Genomic DNA, 19430 nt, shown 5'->3' with positions numbered 1-19430 from the left:
TCTATAACATTTTTTCTTTTCCTTTTCTCTCTTATTTTTCTTTCTACTTTCTTTTCTTTTTCTCTCTTATTTTTCTTTTCTTTCTTTTACATTTCTTTTATTTCTACTTTCTTTATATTTATTTATTTGTACTTTTATTTTCTTTCTTGGTATTTTTATTGCAATTATTAACCCGGATTTCAGGAAATATGTGTACAGACAAATTGCTTTTATAATCAGAAAAGGTGATCAGTCTTCTCAGATTTTACATTACAACCCGTTTAACACAATTTATCACTAATTGAAATCCAAAACAAAGTTTTCAAATTTAATATGGTATTAAGGTAAATCAGTTTTTAATTTTTTACTGATCTAGCTATTTTCCTTATTTTTAATCTGAAGTGCAAGTTTGGTTTATTTGCAAATTACCTTCTTTTTTTCTTTTTGGACATACATTTTTTTTCTTTTTTTTTTCAAAAAATTTTCGTTTGGATTTTTTCTTAAGTAATTTTTGTGCAGAGATCTTAATTGGTAATTTAATTTGTCACAATTGTTAGGGAATTCAAATATTTTCATTTCTATTTTAAATGTGTTTTTGAAGTGAATTTGGTTACTATTACTTTTCAAATTTTTTTGATCATTTTCCTATCTTTATGTTGTTTGTCTATGGAAATGTCTGAGCTACAACTTATTACCAACGTTGGACTAAAGCATTAATGTCTGGTTGCACTTCAATTTAAATTCTAACAACAAGTATTTTATTCATTTTTCCAAACTATTTGTAATAGTTTTAACATTTCTTGATCTAATTTTTGCCACACCGTAATAGCATTCATATATCTAAATTAAATTTCAATAATTACTGCAGTTGCATTATGAAGAGAAAAAAAAATTTAAATGGCATTTTCATTTAAATCCTAATCACTGTAAAACAAAAATATAATTTCTACTACTCAAAAAATCATAGAAGCTGTAACACATAAAACAATATGAAAATAATTTCTCGAAACACTTTTCAATCAAATAAATCAATTAACTGAAAATAAAAATTTAAAGAAATAAAAATTTCAACAGTAAATACTATCAATATATAAAAAGTAGTTTCACTTTGAAACATCAAATATGGGAAAAAATTAAAATCATAATCATTTAAGAAATTGATTTATGAGAAATGTAAAAAACTTTAACTCAAAGGATACCTGAAAAAGTTCGAATTAGTCCGAGATATTTTGAAAACCACAACAGAGATGGGAATGCGTTGAAATTCCGTAAACACAATTCCAAAACCAAAGACGTGAGCTGCTAGGGAAAAAATTTGTTTCTTCGTTAAGATGAATCGTAAATTAACACCAATAGTGACGGAGAAATTGAAGCTTATTTTTCTTTTGAATGTCGAATATTTAAGTAGACCATCGTGGGTGTGAGAATAATTATTCATCGACGATAAGATCCAGCTGTGGCAAAATCAACGCTTTCTCAAAGGGATAGTTTCAATAAAACATTTTAATTAACAGGAATTCGATGCAGTTTTTCTTTTTAGTCCAAGGAAGGAATTGAAGCTCAGCTTTCTAGTATTCTCAGGAACGTAGACAAAATATGCAGCATAGACATGGAAAACGGATGATCGTTTAGTTCCACTGTGCGTAGGTATAATTTATAATAAACTAAACGTTTGATGATTGAAGAGATTATTTTTTTTTTGATGAAGATACAGGATGAATTAATTATTGCCATAAGTTGAAGAAGAATTTGACTGCTTATTTACCAAATGTCCATTTGAATAAATGATTTAAAGTTATTCCATATTTTTGAAGTACCCTCTTCCGAAGTTGATTTATTTAATTTCAAATGAGATATTAAATATCTTTAATGTACCGTACGAACTGTACCCCTTCCCGACCGTTAAATCCTGGCGACTTATAACGTCGTTGCCGAGTGGAAGGATTAAAACAGGTCATAGGTCGGGAAGGAGGGTACAAAATTTATTTATTAATTATTAGACAAGAGCAGTCATGAGAAAGAGTAAAAGTGCACATGAAAAGTTGCGCTCCTTGGTTATATGTTAGGGAAAATCTTGCAAAGTAAAATCTGTAATATGTCTTGATTTAGGGACAGAGGGAACTCTTAGTAGTTGCTATTGGTTTATGAAATAGATCGAACGTTTCCCACACAAGAGCAAAGGGAAAAATGTCCTGCTCTTAATTAAATGCATACTTGAGCCAAAAATAGATTTAAGAACAGGATGTGGCTTTTAAAAGTGTGAGAAAGTATTTCAAATAGAATAATTAATTAGGAAGAAGTTTTATAGCAGAGAAACTAACACAAAAAGATTAATTGAAGCTTTTTATGTTACATATATATACATATATATATACATACATATATATATACATACATATATATATACATAAATATATATATACATATATATATATATACATATATATATATATACATATATATATATATACATATATATATATGTATATATATATATATATATACATATATATATATATACATATATATATACATATATATATATACTTACAGGGCTCTGTCGAGGGCAATTTTACTACCGTTTAGCGGTAGTTTCACAAAATGCTTTTAAAAAAGCAAGTTTCAAGATTCACCCCTCCACCTCTTAAAATTTTGTTTTTATATCCTCGTAAGAAATGATAAATACCGGGTTAATTCCGCATATATGAATAGGTAGCAGGTGCTTGGTGAGTGGTGCGGTGTGGTAAGTCCAACCGGTCACTTACTTCATATTTTAGTAAGCTTTTTTTTTCGCAGAATTTAATGTTCTCACAATGAAAATACTGTTAAAATAACAAGTACTGTTAAATGCATGTTTTTTTTTTTAAAATTCAAGTTGAAATGTAACAATGTATGATGATTTTTAAATTTGGATACAATTTTAAGCCCAAAATTTCACAATAGAAAAATAATTTTTTAATATATGGTGAAAAATATATTAAAATTTAACAGGCATAAATGATTTTTATTTGTAGTGACAATACTTGAAAATACCTTCTAACTTTACCATATTTTTGAGTTGATTTTTTAATATAAGTTTTAGTTTTCACAAATTATGTACCTCTCATAAAAACCAAGACAGACCCTTAATATACATATATATATACATATATATATATATATATATATATATATATATATATATATATACATACATACATACATACATACATACATACATACATACATACATACATACATATATATATATATATATATATATATATATATATATATATATATATATATATATATACATATATATATACATATATATATATATATATATATATATATATATATATACATATATATACATATATATATATATATACATATAATAAAAAAATAAATACAAGAAAACACTAAGAAAATTAAGAAAAACAATAAGTAACATTTATTGCGCTTAAGCTGCAAGTAAACAGCACTCATTAGATAAATTCAAAATGAAGAATAAAACAAAGAAAAATTATAGACATATGAAAAAAAAAAGGGGGTGGGAAATAATAAGTAAAAAAAAAAACAACAAACAATATTTTATTTAAAAAAAAAAAAAAAAAAAAAAAAAAAAAAAAGTGAAATGTTAATTAAAAAACCGGAAAAAAAGCCGGAAAAAAAAAAAAAAAAGATATAATCTTTTCTTCAGCCCACACGATTATATCCGCAAAACAGAGTGCTTTCTGATATTGTATCAATAAAGCCAAAGCAAAATATATTAATACAATAGTGTGAGGAGCACTCAAAAAAATTTTTATTAAATAACTACGTAAAAATAGATCATAAAAAGTAAATATAACATGTAAAAACAGATAATAAAATAAAATAAAATAAAAATAAAAAACATTAAAAAGGGGGGACTATAAAGCGAGTAGCAAAATCATAACAACTTACTTGGACAGTTATTTTTCAAGAATGATTTAAAAATGTTTTCGCAGAAAGATTGCCAGATTACAAAATATGAAAACAAAAGATGAAAACAAAAGCGCAAATTGAGTGTAACAAAAGGGTTCTAAAGTGTCGTTCTTACTGCACTGCTGAAGTGATTTGTTATTCTGAGTTTTGATTTGTTAGTTACCAAGGATGGGCCCGAAATGGATGTGCACAAGGTAATATTATACTGGATAATTTTAAAAATTGATCATAAATAGTTTTAGAAGATAGATGTTTATTTAAGAAAAAATATAAAATAGAAAAGAGAAACATAAATTGCCTGCTTTGTAAATAATTTTAGCCGCGGATTTGCACGATATGGATTAGTACATAGAAAAATTATTTAAATTATCAAAGAAAAAATTTTAATAGATAATTTTTAACACGGATTTGCCCGAAATGGATTTGCACATAGAAAAATTAACAAAGAAAAAATTTTAGCATATAATTTTAACCACGGATTTGCCCGAAATGGATTTGCACATGGAATTGTATAAATTAATAAAGAAATATTTAGCAAACAATTTATCCACGGATTTGCCCGAAATGGATTTGCACATGGAAAAACTGTATAGATTAACAAGGGAAATTATTTAGCAAAGGAATTTTTAGTAAATAATTCTAACCACGGATTTGCCCGAAATGGATTTGCACATGGAAAGATTAACAAAGAAAAAATTTTAGTACATAATTATAGCCACGGATTTGCCCGAAATGGATTTGCACATGGAAAAATTACATAAATTAACAAAGAAATTATTTAGTAAATAATTTTGGCAATGAATTTTGGCCTGAAATGGATTTGCACATGGGAAAATCATAAAAATTAACAAAAAAATGTTTAGAAAATATATCCACCAAAATATACGATTAATTCAATGATTTTATATAAAATTTTATTACATTAGTTGGGTATCCATTGTTTTTTATCAGATTTTGAAAGAGTTTATCGATTTGTATTTTGGATAAATAAATATTACTACATATTCTTTTAATTCTGTTCATTTCATTAAAAGTGGTATTTAAATAGATGCTCCTAGAAACATTAGAATTCCAAGTAACTAGTTTATTAATATTAAAATTAAAATCATTTCTTTTATCGTATAAATCAACAAAGCAGATATTTTCAACTTTCATAATACCCAAATCCAAAAAATTGAAATTAATATTATCATCATGATTACGAAGTAAGATTAATTCCTCAGGGTATATATCACTCAATAAAACAGTAAAATCTTGGAAATTAAAGATAATTAAGTCATCAATATATCTAAAAACAAATTTAATACTCAGAGTAAAATTTTTTTCATAATAATGCAAAAATAAGTTAGCTAAGAGAGATGAATAATTAGATCCCTGTGGTATTCCATTAATTTGAAGAAAGATATCCCTTCCATTGTAAAGATAATTACTAAAAAGACAAAAATTAATCAGAATTTCCCAATAATCACTCTGTTTTGCGGATATAATCGTGTGGGCTGAAGAAAAGATTATATCTTTTTTTTTTTTTTTTTTCCGGCTTTTTTTCCGGTTTTTTAATTAACATTTCACTTTTTTTTTTTTTTTTTTTTTTTTTAAATAAAATATTGTTTGTTGTTTTTTTTTTACTTATTATTTCCCACCCCCTTTTTTTTTCATATGTCTATAATTTTTCTTTGTTTTATTCTTCATTTTGAATTTATATATACATATATATATACATATATATATATATATATATATATATATATATATATATACATACATATATATATATATATATATATATACATATATATATATATATATATATATATATATATATACATATATATATATAAATACATACACATCAACACATACGCGGACCTGTGTATCTCAAATCTCACAGGAATGGTCTATCACTTAGAACAGCAGCTCCCAATTTTTCCAACTACGGAACACTAAATTATCGATCTTCTTAAAGCAATACCACAATTTATTTAAGTTTATCACAGAGTTGGAAAGGTTTAGGACAGAATGTATTAAAATCCATGGTTTAAACTGTCCTGTCCAAAACCTATTCACTCAAATTACGTCACAATTTTTAAAAAAATATTGTGAAAAATAAAATGTTAATTTTTGGGCAAGTAACAAAATGAAGACAAGTTTTGGTTTTATTAAAAAAAAATTATTATTACTTTTAATATTGCATTATTTATCCTTATGCAAAAACATAATTTATCAGTATTAAAAGCATATTTATTCATATTTAAAAGATAAGGTATTTACTTATGTTGTCAAATGAATTGTGGAGCTTCAAAAGTTATAAATTTTTTCCTATTATATTATTTTTCTTTAATAATTTGAAGCAAATTGTATAAAAAGTATCAAATATTTATTAATATATGTAATTATTATGCGTACAATGGTTACATATATAGGATGTTTACCTTTTACCAACGTTCAAAGTTTTGGACACTTGTAGACAGTTTCAGTCAGTTTAGGATGTCTAAACCCCCAACCCTGGTTTATTAGCAATTGTATTTGATATTAACAGAAGAAACATTACTAATCAGATTTTTATTTTATACCTGGCGTACAACAGTCAACCCAATTTTTTTTTGTTTAAGACTACTAATGTTCAACTCTGTAGCCTTGTAATATTGAACCCAATCCAGAAAACAAAGGAACTCCTGGATCAAGTATTGGAAGTTTGTGTGGGACTTTTTGATGGAACTTACCAGCATTTGCATTACATGGAGAGGAAAACCACATAAACCTCCCGCAGTTAGCCTGATGGCAAGGGGACTCTAAGCCATGATCCGTCAACCACTAAGGATATTTAACACGAGCACTGTGGTCGGTGCAAGCCGGATGCGGAATTCCTATTGACCAGCCATCGTTGGGATTCAAACCCGGTTTGCCTTATTGGAAGGCAAACGTTCTATCCCTTGAGCCATCACGGCTCATTACTATTCATAATGAAGTATTTCATACCAGAATAATGAGACTAGTTCTGAATTCACTTTTGATGCATGCACGGGCTGAAATGAATTATAATTCATTAAGCTGAATTATGATTTTCGTACAAAAGAAAATTAAAGGATAAAACTATAAAATTTTTTTATGAACAATGAAAATGGTTATCAAAGAAACACATTTGTGGTTAAATACTTTTAATTGAAAAGTGAAATTGAAAACACTAGTGCAATTTTTAAATAGTACAATTCTTATCACTAATATTTTGCTTGAAAAATTTGATAAAAATAACTGAAATACTATAAACAGGCATAACCGTTAACATAGATAGGCAAAATCCAGTAGATTCTACAAAATAGTATAAATTTCATAAATAATATGATAATAATATAAATACAAATATGATAATAAAAAAGTCATATTTTTTGGTCATGATTGGCATTAAATATGTGAGAAATGTTGTGAATTATGTTTACTCGTAATTTCGAAAATGCATGTATTTCATAAGAAATAATTAAGATTTTTTTAAATTAATTTAAAAAAGGAGTTCGGAATAAAAATAAACTGAACATTATAGAACAAAAAAAAGTTTTAAACTGATTTCTATAAATGAGGATCACTTTGTTACATATTAGTAATACTTATTTAATTATTCAAGAAATAATCTGTGCAAAAATTCTATTTCAATAGGGATTTTTTTGGGGGGCAAACTTACTCAATTTCAGACAATTTTCTAAAATATACAAAAACCAGGAGAACTTTTATTAAACCAGTAGACCAGGAGAAACTGGAAAAATCCAGTAGAGTTAACAGCTAAGTACAGGTAATATTACAGGCATCATGTTCTTTTTTCAAAGAAAACAATTTCTTTTTTTTAAAACCCTTTTACAATTTTGAAATTGTGACTCCTCCATAGAGCCCTAAGGGTTCTACCGAGCATATTTAGGGAACTGTTGATTCAGAATATCTAAATATCAGTAAAATAAGTACAGCAATTGCAGTTACTATTATGATTTTAGGTGGGGGGAAAAAGCATAACATACCTTATCAGGAGGTTTAGCCAAAATTACGAGAGGAGTCTTTGGTGTTGGAGAATCAAATTCAGAACCATCCTAAGTAGAAATGAAAAGACAAAAACATTTAAACACAGTAACTGAAAGCCTTTATAATATTTATCAGGGTCAGATTTAGCCTAATCGGGCCAAAAACTTCTTTGGGGGCCCCCTTCTTCTCTACTACAGCAGAGCTCATTCTAGGCAGGGTAAACAGGGCGCAGCACCCTGCTGCCCTTTTAGTCAAAAGAATTCACCTGTTGCCCCTGAAGTAAATTAGTGCCCTGATGTAATAGACTCCATACCCTTTTTGCCCTTTCTTTCCTCAACCCTTCTTTACTTTTTCCCCAAACTCTACAATGGATTTCATGAACTGTTATTTTTAACTCTAGTTTGCCATTGCTGTCAATACATAGTTTAATATGGGAAAGGAAAAATAGCCATTACAACCCATTGTTGCACTTGTCTTTGAAAGTTTGCAGTTACTTCCACTATCATTAAATCATAATTATTATTAATCATTTTAATTATTTAATCATAACTACAGACACTTAAAAGCATACATTTATCATTTTATTAATATATGCATGCATTTTAAATAAATTACTAAGCTAATTAGCTAATAACTCGATATATATGTTAATTTATCAATGAAAATAAGTAATTAATGATTGCTTTGCTACTTTCAGTTAAGTAAAAAAAAAAATTCTTTTACTAATTGACAATGTTTTTTAATAGAACGTGTAAAGAATCCGTGTAGAATGTGAAATTATTGCCTTTTTAGAATAATAATGCCCTTTTTTAAACTTTTGCACCCTGCCCTTTTTTCTGCCTAGAATGAGCTCTGCTACAGTAATGAAGAATCGAACTTTATGGAGGCATTTAAATTTTTCACCTCATAGTACATAACAAGAAAATTGACTAAACCTAAAATAGCTGTAAAGTCCCCCCCCCCTTCTAACTGTTAGATGAAATATTGTTCTGTTGATTTTATTGATTTTCTAACAATTCTATGTCCATCATGCCGAATGCAGTTTTCTGATTGTTAACTTTGTCATCTGATTGTTAACTTCTTGAGACTTCTGGACCTTGGATTTGCGGAAATTTCCCGATTGCGGTTAGAAAACATCTGGATTTTTTCTGGAGTACAATCATCTCTGTCTTAGCAAAAACAGCACTTCATCAGGGGACACACTGTCTGCTAAACCTCTGACTACAGACAGGGTGCGCAGCCAGATCTTTGAACAAAAAATAAGCGCCTTTTAAGCACTAAAAAAATATTTTTAAGCACTATAACAGTTAACAAAATGCAAAATAATTTTCAAAGACTTTACAGGATCATGATAAAATAACTAGTTTTCCCAAAGAATTATTTTTTTTGATTACATTAGCCACCAAAAGAAGATAGAGAGATTTTTTCGTTCGATTCCAGAGAATGGAAAATGAAACCTAAAATTGAGAATCTCTTGCAAAATGCAGCCGAGTTGCTCATAATAGAGCACGAATAATTCTCACTGAATCCAGCTCATTACATGCACATGCGGACCCACAAAAGCATTTAATCAAACATGTCAAATGATTAGTGCTTTCGTACAGTACAGAACAACGGTACGCCAAAATGCATTTAATTTATTTATGAAAACATTAAAAAAGAACAATGTGAAAACCACGCTTTTCCATAAACCTGACGAAAATTGACAGGGCAAAGAAAATATCTCATTCTCAAAAAAGGAAAATTAAGCACTTTTTAAAAACACCCAATTAAAAAAAAGCACTTTTAAGGGCTTTTAAAAAACAAAAATAAGCACCTTTAAAAACGCTAAGCACCCTGTACAGAAAAGCTCTAGTGTGTTAGCAGACAGTGTGTCCCCTGATGAAATGCTGTTTTTGCTAACATATCTTAAACATTTCATTTTGCTTTCTATCTTCCTATCAATACCTACATCCCAAAAGAAAAAACTCCGCAAAGTTCTGTGACAATATCGTTGCGGTTCTGCGATGGGAAGCACTAGTCACAAAAAGAGATGTTTTTCCCAGAGAGTGCTGAGCTACGGTGAAGGAGGTCTGCATCCATCTCTTCCTGATGGTCACAGAGCGTGCAGAAAGGGCCCTGTGCAACATGTATTTGATGAAGATGTTTAAGGAGGCAGTCCTGTCCAGTTGAAACTTGATGATTGCTTTGCATCTTGGTAGCATAGGGAGATCTTTGAGATTGTTCCACCAGATCTTTCTGGAATTTCTCTCTGTGATTTGGTTTAAAGTGAGATACTTAATCTTTTTCCTAATAAGGTGCTTACAATTAGCAAAAGGGTTAGCCAGGAAAAACTTCTCAAAAAGGTCAAGGCTCATCCTGGGCTGTCGAGCCATTGATGACGATTATCTAAGAAATTCAGAATGTCAAATGGTTTCCTCAGCGGAAAGCGAAAGGCAAGATTTCCGTATCATGACCGGGGACAGAATAATAACTAAGTCTTGTCAACTTCAGGAAGACTTTCATATCGTGATGTGTGGCAGAATAATTGCCAAGTCTCGGCAACAAAAACATTACAGAAAGGGACTAACTCGAAAGGTAAGATCAACAAAAATTTTTTTTTTTAAAATATGCATGTTTAAAATCTATTTGGCACCTTGGCGATTGTAGTTGGGGGGATATTGATCTGTTGCACCAACTACAATCGCCAAGATGGCAAATAGATTTTAAAATTGCAAATTAAAAAAAAAAAAACATGCAGCTGTGAGCTAGGGCAACTACGAGTTATACATTTCAGGTTGGTCCCTTTCTGTGATGTTTCTTCTTTGGTTTCTCGCGTGCCGCTGCCCGGAAGTTGCCAAGACTTGGCGATTAGATCAGGATGGCAGATCAGGATACAGAAATCTCCTGCATTTTATTTTTTCATTTAAAACCTTCATTAGTCACTTGCAAACCTTCTGATATTATTCACGACTTAAAATTAAATATACTTCAAGTAGAGCAGGTGTGGCGTACTGAAGCTTCTTTTTATGAAAGTACTTTTCTAAAAAATAGTATTTAGCGAGAAAAGGTACCAATTTAGAAATATATCATCCATGCACAAATTTTCCTTTAAAACCAGGAAAAAATTATCAAAATAAATATATACAAATATATACATCTCACTTTAATTTTAATAGGAGGAGGCATCATTAAACAAAACAGTAGCAAACGAAATTTCTTTAAATTAATTGCACATTTTTACGTAAAAACAGCCGAAATCCCAGATGTTGATGTTGATTGCCGATTTTCACAGATATAAGGAATGCGCAAAAGGAAGTGAAAATGCTGTATTTCCGGTGGCAACGGTTACCTTTTTCAACCATTGTGGCGACATTTTAAATCTGTTAAATCGCCATATCGCCCGCGTTCATATATATATTTATTATGGCTTGTTTAATTCACGTGCTGAAATTTTACAGCATGGAATAGATATCTAATCTGTAACGATAAGTAAAAATTATCAATATGTTAATCTTACATATTCATTGTTCGCGTGCAGGTCGTCGGGCTACCGAAGTGGGGGTGCCATCCCCTCCGCAGAGGATCAAAATTGTGATGGCATGTCTTCGGATCATCCTTAGGGATGTTTCCCAGACCGTCGCCAATAGCCCACTGTGCAGCTCTAGTGCGACGTAAATGAACAACAACAACACCATATTCATTGCATTTAATTTTAACAAATTTCGAAAAGATTGCATAAATGTTTATATATTCCGTTCTAGGAAGATTAAGTTTCATTCACGCATTATTTTTCAATAAGAATGAATTTTGTATCGCATTTGTAACTCCACTCTACTGGAAAATTATTTATTATATACGTAACGTTAATTCATTGAGCAGTTATTGTTTGAAAAAATTGTTAAATAATATTTGCGGAGGAAAAGTTTCGATAGCTTAAAAATGTTCTCAGATTGGAATATTAATTCTAACCTATATGTTTGGTCATTAAGACTGCATTAGTAAGATCAGCGATAATATAGTGAAAATGCGCTTGTATATTTGGAATTATTGGAAATTATATTCTGTTATTTATGTAGAATAATACATGAACTGTGATGTAGAAGTAAATGCCTGTGTGCAGGGCCGGATTAAGAGCCTTAGAGGCCCTAAGCACTTAAAAGATTTTGATGCTTCTTAAATGTAATTAAAAATATCAACATAAATAAGGGAAAAATACTTTTCTTAAATAAAATTAGAGTAAGTTTACAAAAGTAAATTTATATTACTGCAAGAGGAGGATCTATAATGGGAATAAAAAAAATTTCAATTAACTCTTTGAAGAGTTTTCAACGCTAACCACATATTTTGTGATCTTAGAGCCGAATTAAAATTATTTTAGTAATTCTGATGTTTCATTTTTTTAAAAATTCCCTGTCCAACAAGCTATTTTTTTCCTCCATTTTAATTCCATGAAATATAACATAATTTTTTATTCAAACTTTCCAGGTGTTTCGTAATATCGTTTAATATGCCTTTTAAATTTTTTCTAACAAATAAGTAAAATATTTTTACTGTGGATCTCAAATTAATATTCTTGTAAAAAAAATTGTCGACTATTAACGAATTTCTAGAGAGAATAAAAAAATTTGCGAAAGCTTAATACTGTATCAAAATTGAATTAATAATCAATAAAATTAACAAACAATATTTCTTTTATCTCTGAAAGTGTTGGGACACCTGTGATAATTCTCTGTCAGTTTATAGAATTGTTCTTATTACCTACAGCATTTATTATTATTAACTGAATTAACTCATTTTCGTATTTATAACGATGGTAGCATGCAATTGAAATATCTATTACTTTCCGATTAGCTACAGTATTCAAATCTGTACTTGAGCTCCGTGTTTATTGAGAATTCAAGTCGTTTCCTGACCACAACAAATAGAGTTTATTAACACTATATCGGCAAATAGGACGTATCACAAATAGATATTTTAATAACTTAAGTAGCCAAAGTGCTCCAAATTTCGCCAGCATTCTATTGACAAAACCAGTTACGATTGCTTCCGGATCACTGAAAGTTAAGTTTATCGTCATTTTATCACTAAAGAGAATTTTTTTCGTGAAGCAAAACTTCGAATTTCTTCGCTTTATGAGTAGAATCTACAAATTTCAATTGTGTCTGAAACCCAAACTCTGTGTCTGATGACAATTCAAGTTACATTTCCTAGAGATTGTAAAACAAAATTTATTTCCGTTTTATTGGCAATCAAAATTTTAACGATTTTCAAACATTAACAGGTAACATTTAAAACAAGAAAAAACAAAATATAAATTTTAAGAACTATGTTTTCAGGTGGACAGAAAAGAAAACAAAAATATTTTTGTCACACCTAAAACGAAAAATATAGGCACATAACTTTCAAGCGATGGAGAGAAAGAGGAATTAAAGTTGGGGATAATCCTATCACCAGCTACCCCCCTCTCCGTCTTTATAAAGTGATGCGTCCATCCTTTTTGTTTAAGTGGCAAAATCAAATTGTTCCTTTCTTTCTCTCGCTAACTTGAAAAACGTAGCGTTTATTACATTATAATGCAAAATAAATATTTATTACAATCAATTATTAATTACACTCAATTCATTTATTACAATCTCAATCAAAAAAATTCTAAAACTAAACTCAGTGGTGCGACAGCCCATAGAGGGCCAAGGCCTACTGTGCCCATCTCAGTTTTCTTGACCACGGGCTCTGGTGTGCAGGAGCATATGTTCCGGTCAGGTGGTCAGCCGAACGCGGAACCCCCAGTGTTTAGTTCCCAAGCATGCTTGGTACTCATTTATCGACCCATTGAATTGATGAAAGGCTGCGACAACCTTTCCCGGCCCGAGGATCGAACCCAGGACCTGAGGCACGGGAGCGCGAAGCACTACTACTCAGCCACCGGACGTTTCAAAATATTCGACACCTTTAAAAGGCATTCAACATATACAGTTAAAATTCTCAATTAATAATAAGTAAACTTTATAATTGAATCTTTATATGTTATTTCATTTTGATTTCTCTTTTTTTGAAAATTAGTGAATTACAGAAAAAGAGTTTTGTATTTAAAACAGACTGATAGAGCGATAGCTTTATAACACACATATATGCTTGTATTGAACACTAATTTTATTGTAAATTTTCAAATAGTCAGAGAAGGAAGAAAATAAAACTATCAGTTTTATTTTATTGCTATTTTTATTTTGCATTTTACGGCAGTCGTAAAGACTTCGAAGAATCTCTAGGGGTTTTTGCTTCTTTTTCTAGCCTCGTTGCATTATTAAAATTTAAAAAAGATGAATACTTTTAAAATCAAACCAAGTCTCCTTGAATATGAAATTAAAAAAAAAATTAACACATACTGATTACAGATAGAGTCGCATTGTTTCAATCTGTTCAAGTTTTAAATAATCAATTTTCTGGTGTACGCGGAAAATTAGTAACTGATGTCGTACTACTGCTTAGAAAAAATGATTACAAAAACCTAGAAAAAATGATTACTTAAAATATAATTACGCAAAAAGCGATTAAGTAAAAATGATTACGCAAGAAGCGATTACGCAAAAATGATTACGTAAAAAGTGATTACATAAAAAGTGATTACGCAAAAAGTGATAACGTGAAAAGTGATTACTCAAAAAATGTGCAGCAGGAGGCAAACAACTGAACTCAACTTAGTACCAGGAGAGAAACAACTCAACTCAGTGTGCGGGTGGGTGACCACTTGGATCAGTCAGTGTAGGGACCGAGGGTGTGCGGTATTGGTCGTCGCTAAACTGTTCTACCGTAAAGTGCTCGACTTCGCGTGCAGATCGTCGGGCTACCGAAGCGGGAGTGCCACCCCCTCTGCATAGGATCAAAATTGTGATGGCATGTCTTCGGATCATCCTTAGGGATGCTTCCCAGACCGTCGCCAATAGCCCATTGTGCAGCTCTAGTGCGACGTAAATTAACAACAACATAAATAACAGAATATAATTTCCAATAATTCCAAATATACAAGCACATTTTCACTATATTATCGCTGATCTTGCAGTCCTAATGACCAAACATATAGGTTAGAATTAATATTCCAATCTGCCGGCTAGGTGGCCGAGCGGTTAGCGTGCCTGACTGCGAAGCCATAGGCTGCGGGTTCGAATCCCGCTCTGGGCATGGATGTTTCTCCCTCTTTCTTTGTGTCGTCCTCTGTTGTGTGTATGATGTGTGAATGTGGCCCACCCTGTAAATGGGTTTGTGGCAGTGTGGCGTGGGCAATGTTGCTCGCCTCCGTGACTTTGGTTCACAGGTGCCCAATGGGTAACGTGAAATGAGCAACAATTCTGGCATTGTATAGGCAAAAGAATCAAATTCAGTGCCTGCCATTGGCAAAAAAAAAAATTCCAATCTGAGAACATTTTTAAGTTATCAAAACTTTCAACTACAACACAACAACTCAGCAACAGGAGGTAAACAACTCAACTCGAGAGCAGGAGGTAAACAACTCAACCCACAGCAGAAGAGAAACAACTCAGCTCGACAGCAGCAGGAAAACATCTCCTGAGATTGAAATAAATAGACACCAATAGCAATTTAGTTTAAACCATGATCTTGTGTTAGAGCTTATAACAGAAAAAAATTTCTAGAAATATATTTTTCTTCATTGGCTTCTTGTGGGGTCCCCCTAAGCTCTGGTGTCCAAAGTATAGTATGCTTAATGGTTGTGTGACTACTGTTTTGATAAATAAAGTTTCAAATTGCTCATATGAAAAGTAGTCATTTCGACTTCTTTCATTTATTATAGCTTCAATTATAATTTGAATTCCAAATATAATATATTCCAATTATAACAATTATTATAATATATTCCAATTATTATAATATATTCCAATTATTATAATATATTCCAATATTATAACAAATTCCAATTATAATATAAATAATTCTCCAGTCCCTTGAGAGAAACTTGAAAACACATAAGGGATTTCTGCAGGGAGTCACTGATATTATATCTAAGTTAGATTTGAATTTCGAGATTGAACATTTCTTACCTCCCATTAACCCCATTGTTGACACGAGATTTTCTACCCGCCTAGATCAGATGAAGGATGTCTTAAAGGCGGAGACTAGCGATATAGTTTTAAGAGCTCTCACTTTCTCGAAACATTGAAATTCTTCAACCCCAAGGAAGAATGTTGAATAGAGTCAAAACGAGGAAATTCCAAGTCAATATTCTGTATTACAACATAGCCCTATATCTAACCAATATTGACCCATAATATTCAAACTGCAACACGTATTATATTACTGGTTACTAGTGTACCCTAAAAGAGGAAATAATTTTAGGCTTATTAGGGGGCCCAAAATGCGACCATAGCGTTAAAATGTATAGCATTAAAATGAGGAAATTCGAAGTCAATATTCTGTATTACAACATGGCCACATGTCTTCCCTTAATATTGACCCATAATATTCAAACTGCACCACGTATTATATTACCGGTTACAAGTGTACCCTACCAGAAGGGAGATTAAGGGCCATGTTGTACTAACACATAATATGTATTGACTGCAAATTTCCTCATTTTAACGCAATTGTAAATATACGTTAATAGTAACTTATAGGACCAGGACCACATTGTGTTTGTGTACCCTTAATAAGCTTGTAATTACTTCCTCTGGTGGGGTACACTAGTACTCGGTAATATAACACGTAGTCCAATTTGAATATTATAGGATATTAAGGGGAGATATAGGACCATATTGTAGTACAGAATATTGACTTCAAACTTCCTCATTTTAACGCTATTCAACATTTCAACGCTATCGTGTAAAGCTAAGGGTGGTGGCGCTAGTGGTAAAATTGCTCTTTCAAGACTTCCGGGTTACTGCTTCCGATATATTTTTACGCCGCAGATTGAAAAAACGCGCCATCATATTATTGCATCATATCTTTTGCAGTATTTCACATGTACCGAGTTCTTTCTTTCAGCCTTTAAACTTCAGCAATATCATATTAATGTTATAATCATTAGAATATTTTCTAATAAGGCTAACTTAAAAAGATATTTTTGGCGACATTTTATTCAAATGTAGCCAAATAAGGGATGAAATACAAAACATGGCAAACCTTAAGAATTATTCACAATGAGATATTAACTTTCCAAAATTTTTTTTGGCCTTACCTCTGAGAATCAACTGAAAGCTCTTATGAATGGTACAATTATGTTTAGATTTGAACCCAAATTACAATAACAAAACTGCATAGAATATTAGGCTTGTTCACACATCGCCTCGTAGTCATAACATAAGCGGAGGGATACACCGGAAATTTTCTAAATTTCTTCCGGTTTAAGGACTATTGTTATTGTTTACATTAGACCACCCATCCATAGAACCACATTGTGTAACCATTAATAAGGCTATAATTATTTCCTTTAGTGGGGTACACTAGTACCCGATAATATAATACGGGGTTCAATTTGAATATTATTGGTCAATATTAATTAAGAGGAGATATAGGGCCATGTTTTAATACATAATATTGATTGCGAATTTTTTCCTCATTTCAAGTCTATTATATATAATACATACATAGTACCTAACATAAAACACAACATTGTGTACCCCCTAATAAGCTTATAATTATTTCCTCTGGAGGGGGACACTAGTATCCGGTAATATAATACATGGTGCAATTTGAATATTATGGGTCAATATTAAGGGAAGTAAAACGATGTTTTTAATTAGTTTAAAAAGAGAGTTGTGAATAAAAATAAATTGAACATTAAAAAAGTTTTGAGCTGATTTTTATAAATGATGTTCACTTCATTATGTATTTGCAATATTTATTTAAATATTCTAGCAAGCAAGCAATAATCGGTAAAAAAATTCTATTTCAATAGGATTATATTTTTTTTAAAGAAAATGTACAAAAACCAGGAGAATTTTATTAAGCCAGTAGAAACCGGCAAAATCCAGCAGAGTTGGCAGATATGTATATTGTTGTTGTAGTTCATTTACGTCGCACTAGAGCTGCACAATGGGCTATTGGCGACGGTCTGGGAAACATCCCTAAGGATGATCCGAAGACATGCCATCACAATTTGGATCCTCAGCAGAGGGGATGGCACCCCTGCTTCGGTAGCCCAACGACCTGCACCTGAAGAGATATGTATATTGAAAATGGTCATGTAGAGCAGTGGTTACCAACTGGTGGCCCGCATCCAACCCCTGAAGCCTTTTTTTGTGGCCCGCAAACTAAAATATATTAGATGATTTTTTGCGGACAATTTTCGTAAAAAATCTATATGGGTTTAAATTACTTTTCTTTCGTTTAAAAAAAAAAAAAAAATGTAATTTCTTCGCTTCTGTGAAATTTAACATACTAACAGTGCAAAAATTTTTTTTCCCTCAGGTTTGCACCCAAGAAAATATTTATTCACACACAAAAATAATCGTGTACGTTGCTCTTTTTTATTTCGTTTTTTTTTGTATTCTGTGAATATAATTCAGTATGTCAAATCAGAAATTTTCTCGAAGAAATTCTCCCATTTGACTTTTTTTAATAAAAAAAAACATTAATTTTAGAGGAAATTATTTACATTTGTAAATTTTAAAACGCATAAAAAAGGGAATGAATCTCATGTTTTATTTAAATTCTTTGAATTGAAAAGCGCATGAGCGGAATTTTTTTTTAATTTCAGATGCTCGAGAATTTTGTTGTTGTTGTTATAATCCCTAATAAGTCGAAAAAAAAATGTTAGTTTATCACAGAATTAAATTTAAAAGAAAAAAAAAATTCTTGTTACTAAGTTTCTGATTAAGAGAAGACTCAAAATGATACGTAACAAGTATTATTTGTAATGCTTGTTATTTTGCTTTTTGATATTAAAAAAACTTTGATAAAAATCTGACAGTAATATTTAATCTTCCCTCAAACATAAAAAAAATCCCATATAAAATTGCGGCCCGATATTTGAGACTGGTGTTTTTAATTGTGGCTTAAATTTAAGGGTGGAAAATGAAGCCTGAAATTGACAATATCTTGCAAAATGCAGCGGAGTTGGACATCAGAGTGCAATAGTCTCACCGAACCCAGTTCAGTAAATGCACATGCGGACTCGCAAGTATTTCATCAAACATGTAAAATGATTGGCGTTTTTATAAGATATGAACCAAAGGTATATAATAGATTGTGAATAACGAATAGATTGTGAAATAGATTAGATAGAACCGAAATAGATTGTGAATAACGTAGAATAGAATAATGTAAAAATCACGCGTTTGCATAATACGTGGTGAAAATCGAAATGGTTGAAGAAAAAAATCAAATTTTCGAAAAGGGAAAATTAAGTACTTTTTAAAAACGCCCTATGAAAAAAGCACCTTTAAGGGCTTTTAAAAACGAAAAAAAGCACTTTTTAAAAACACTACGCACCATGCGTAAACATCAAAAAAAAAAAAATGTTTTTTTTCAATGCAGTAAAAACTATCATACACATGCCGAATACTATG

The 19430-nt window shown here is 30.7% G+C and overlaps 1 protein-coding gene across 2 annotated transcripts in view; it reads right to left on the bottom strand.

The window, feature by feature from the left end:
- LOC107437604 (nonsense-mediated mRNA decay factor SMG9) overlaps positions 1 to 11234 on the bottom strand; it is a 40494-nt gene extending 29260 nt beyond the window's left edge. For both annotated transcript variants that reach the window (XM_043045075.3, XM_071186040.2), the window contains exons 1-2: positions 11077 to 11234; positions 7932 to 8000 (exon numbers count right to left, since the gene is read on the bottom strand). In XM_043045075.3, coding sequence (XP_042901009.1) covers positions 7932 to 8000; positions 11077 to 11103 — 96 coding nt within the window. In that variant the 5' untranslated portion in view covers positions 11104 to 11234. The remainder of the gene's footprint in view (positions 1 to 7931; positions 8001 to 11076) is intronic.
- Between the last annotated feature and the right edge of the window lie 8196 nt (positions 11235 to 19430).

The sequence above is a fragment of the Parasteatoda tepidariorum genome, chromosome 9 (assembly GCF_982258835.1).
Source record: "Parasteatoda tepidariorum strain Cologne lab strain chromosome 9, Ptep-v5.0, whole genome shotgun sequence".
NCBI lineage: Eukaryota > Metazoa > Arthropoda > Arachnida > Araneae > Theridiidae > Parasteatoda > Parasteatoda tepidariorum.
The sequence above is the reverse complement of the archived record's forward strand: the minus strand, read 5'-3'. Positions and strand labels throughout refer to the sequence as shown.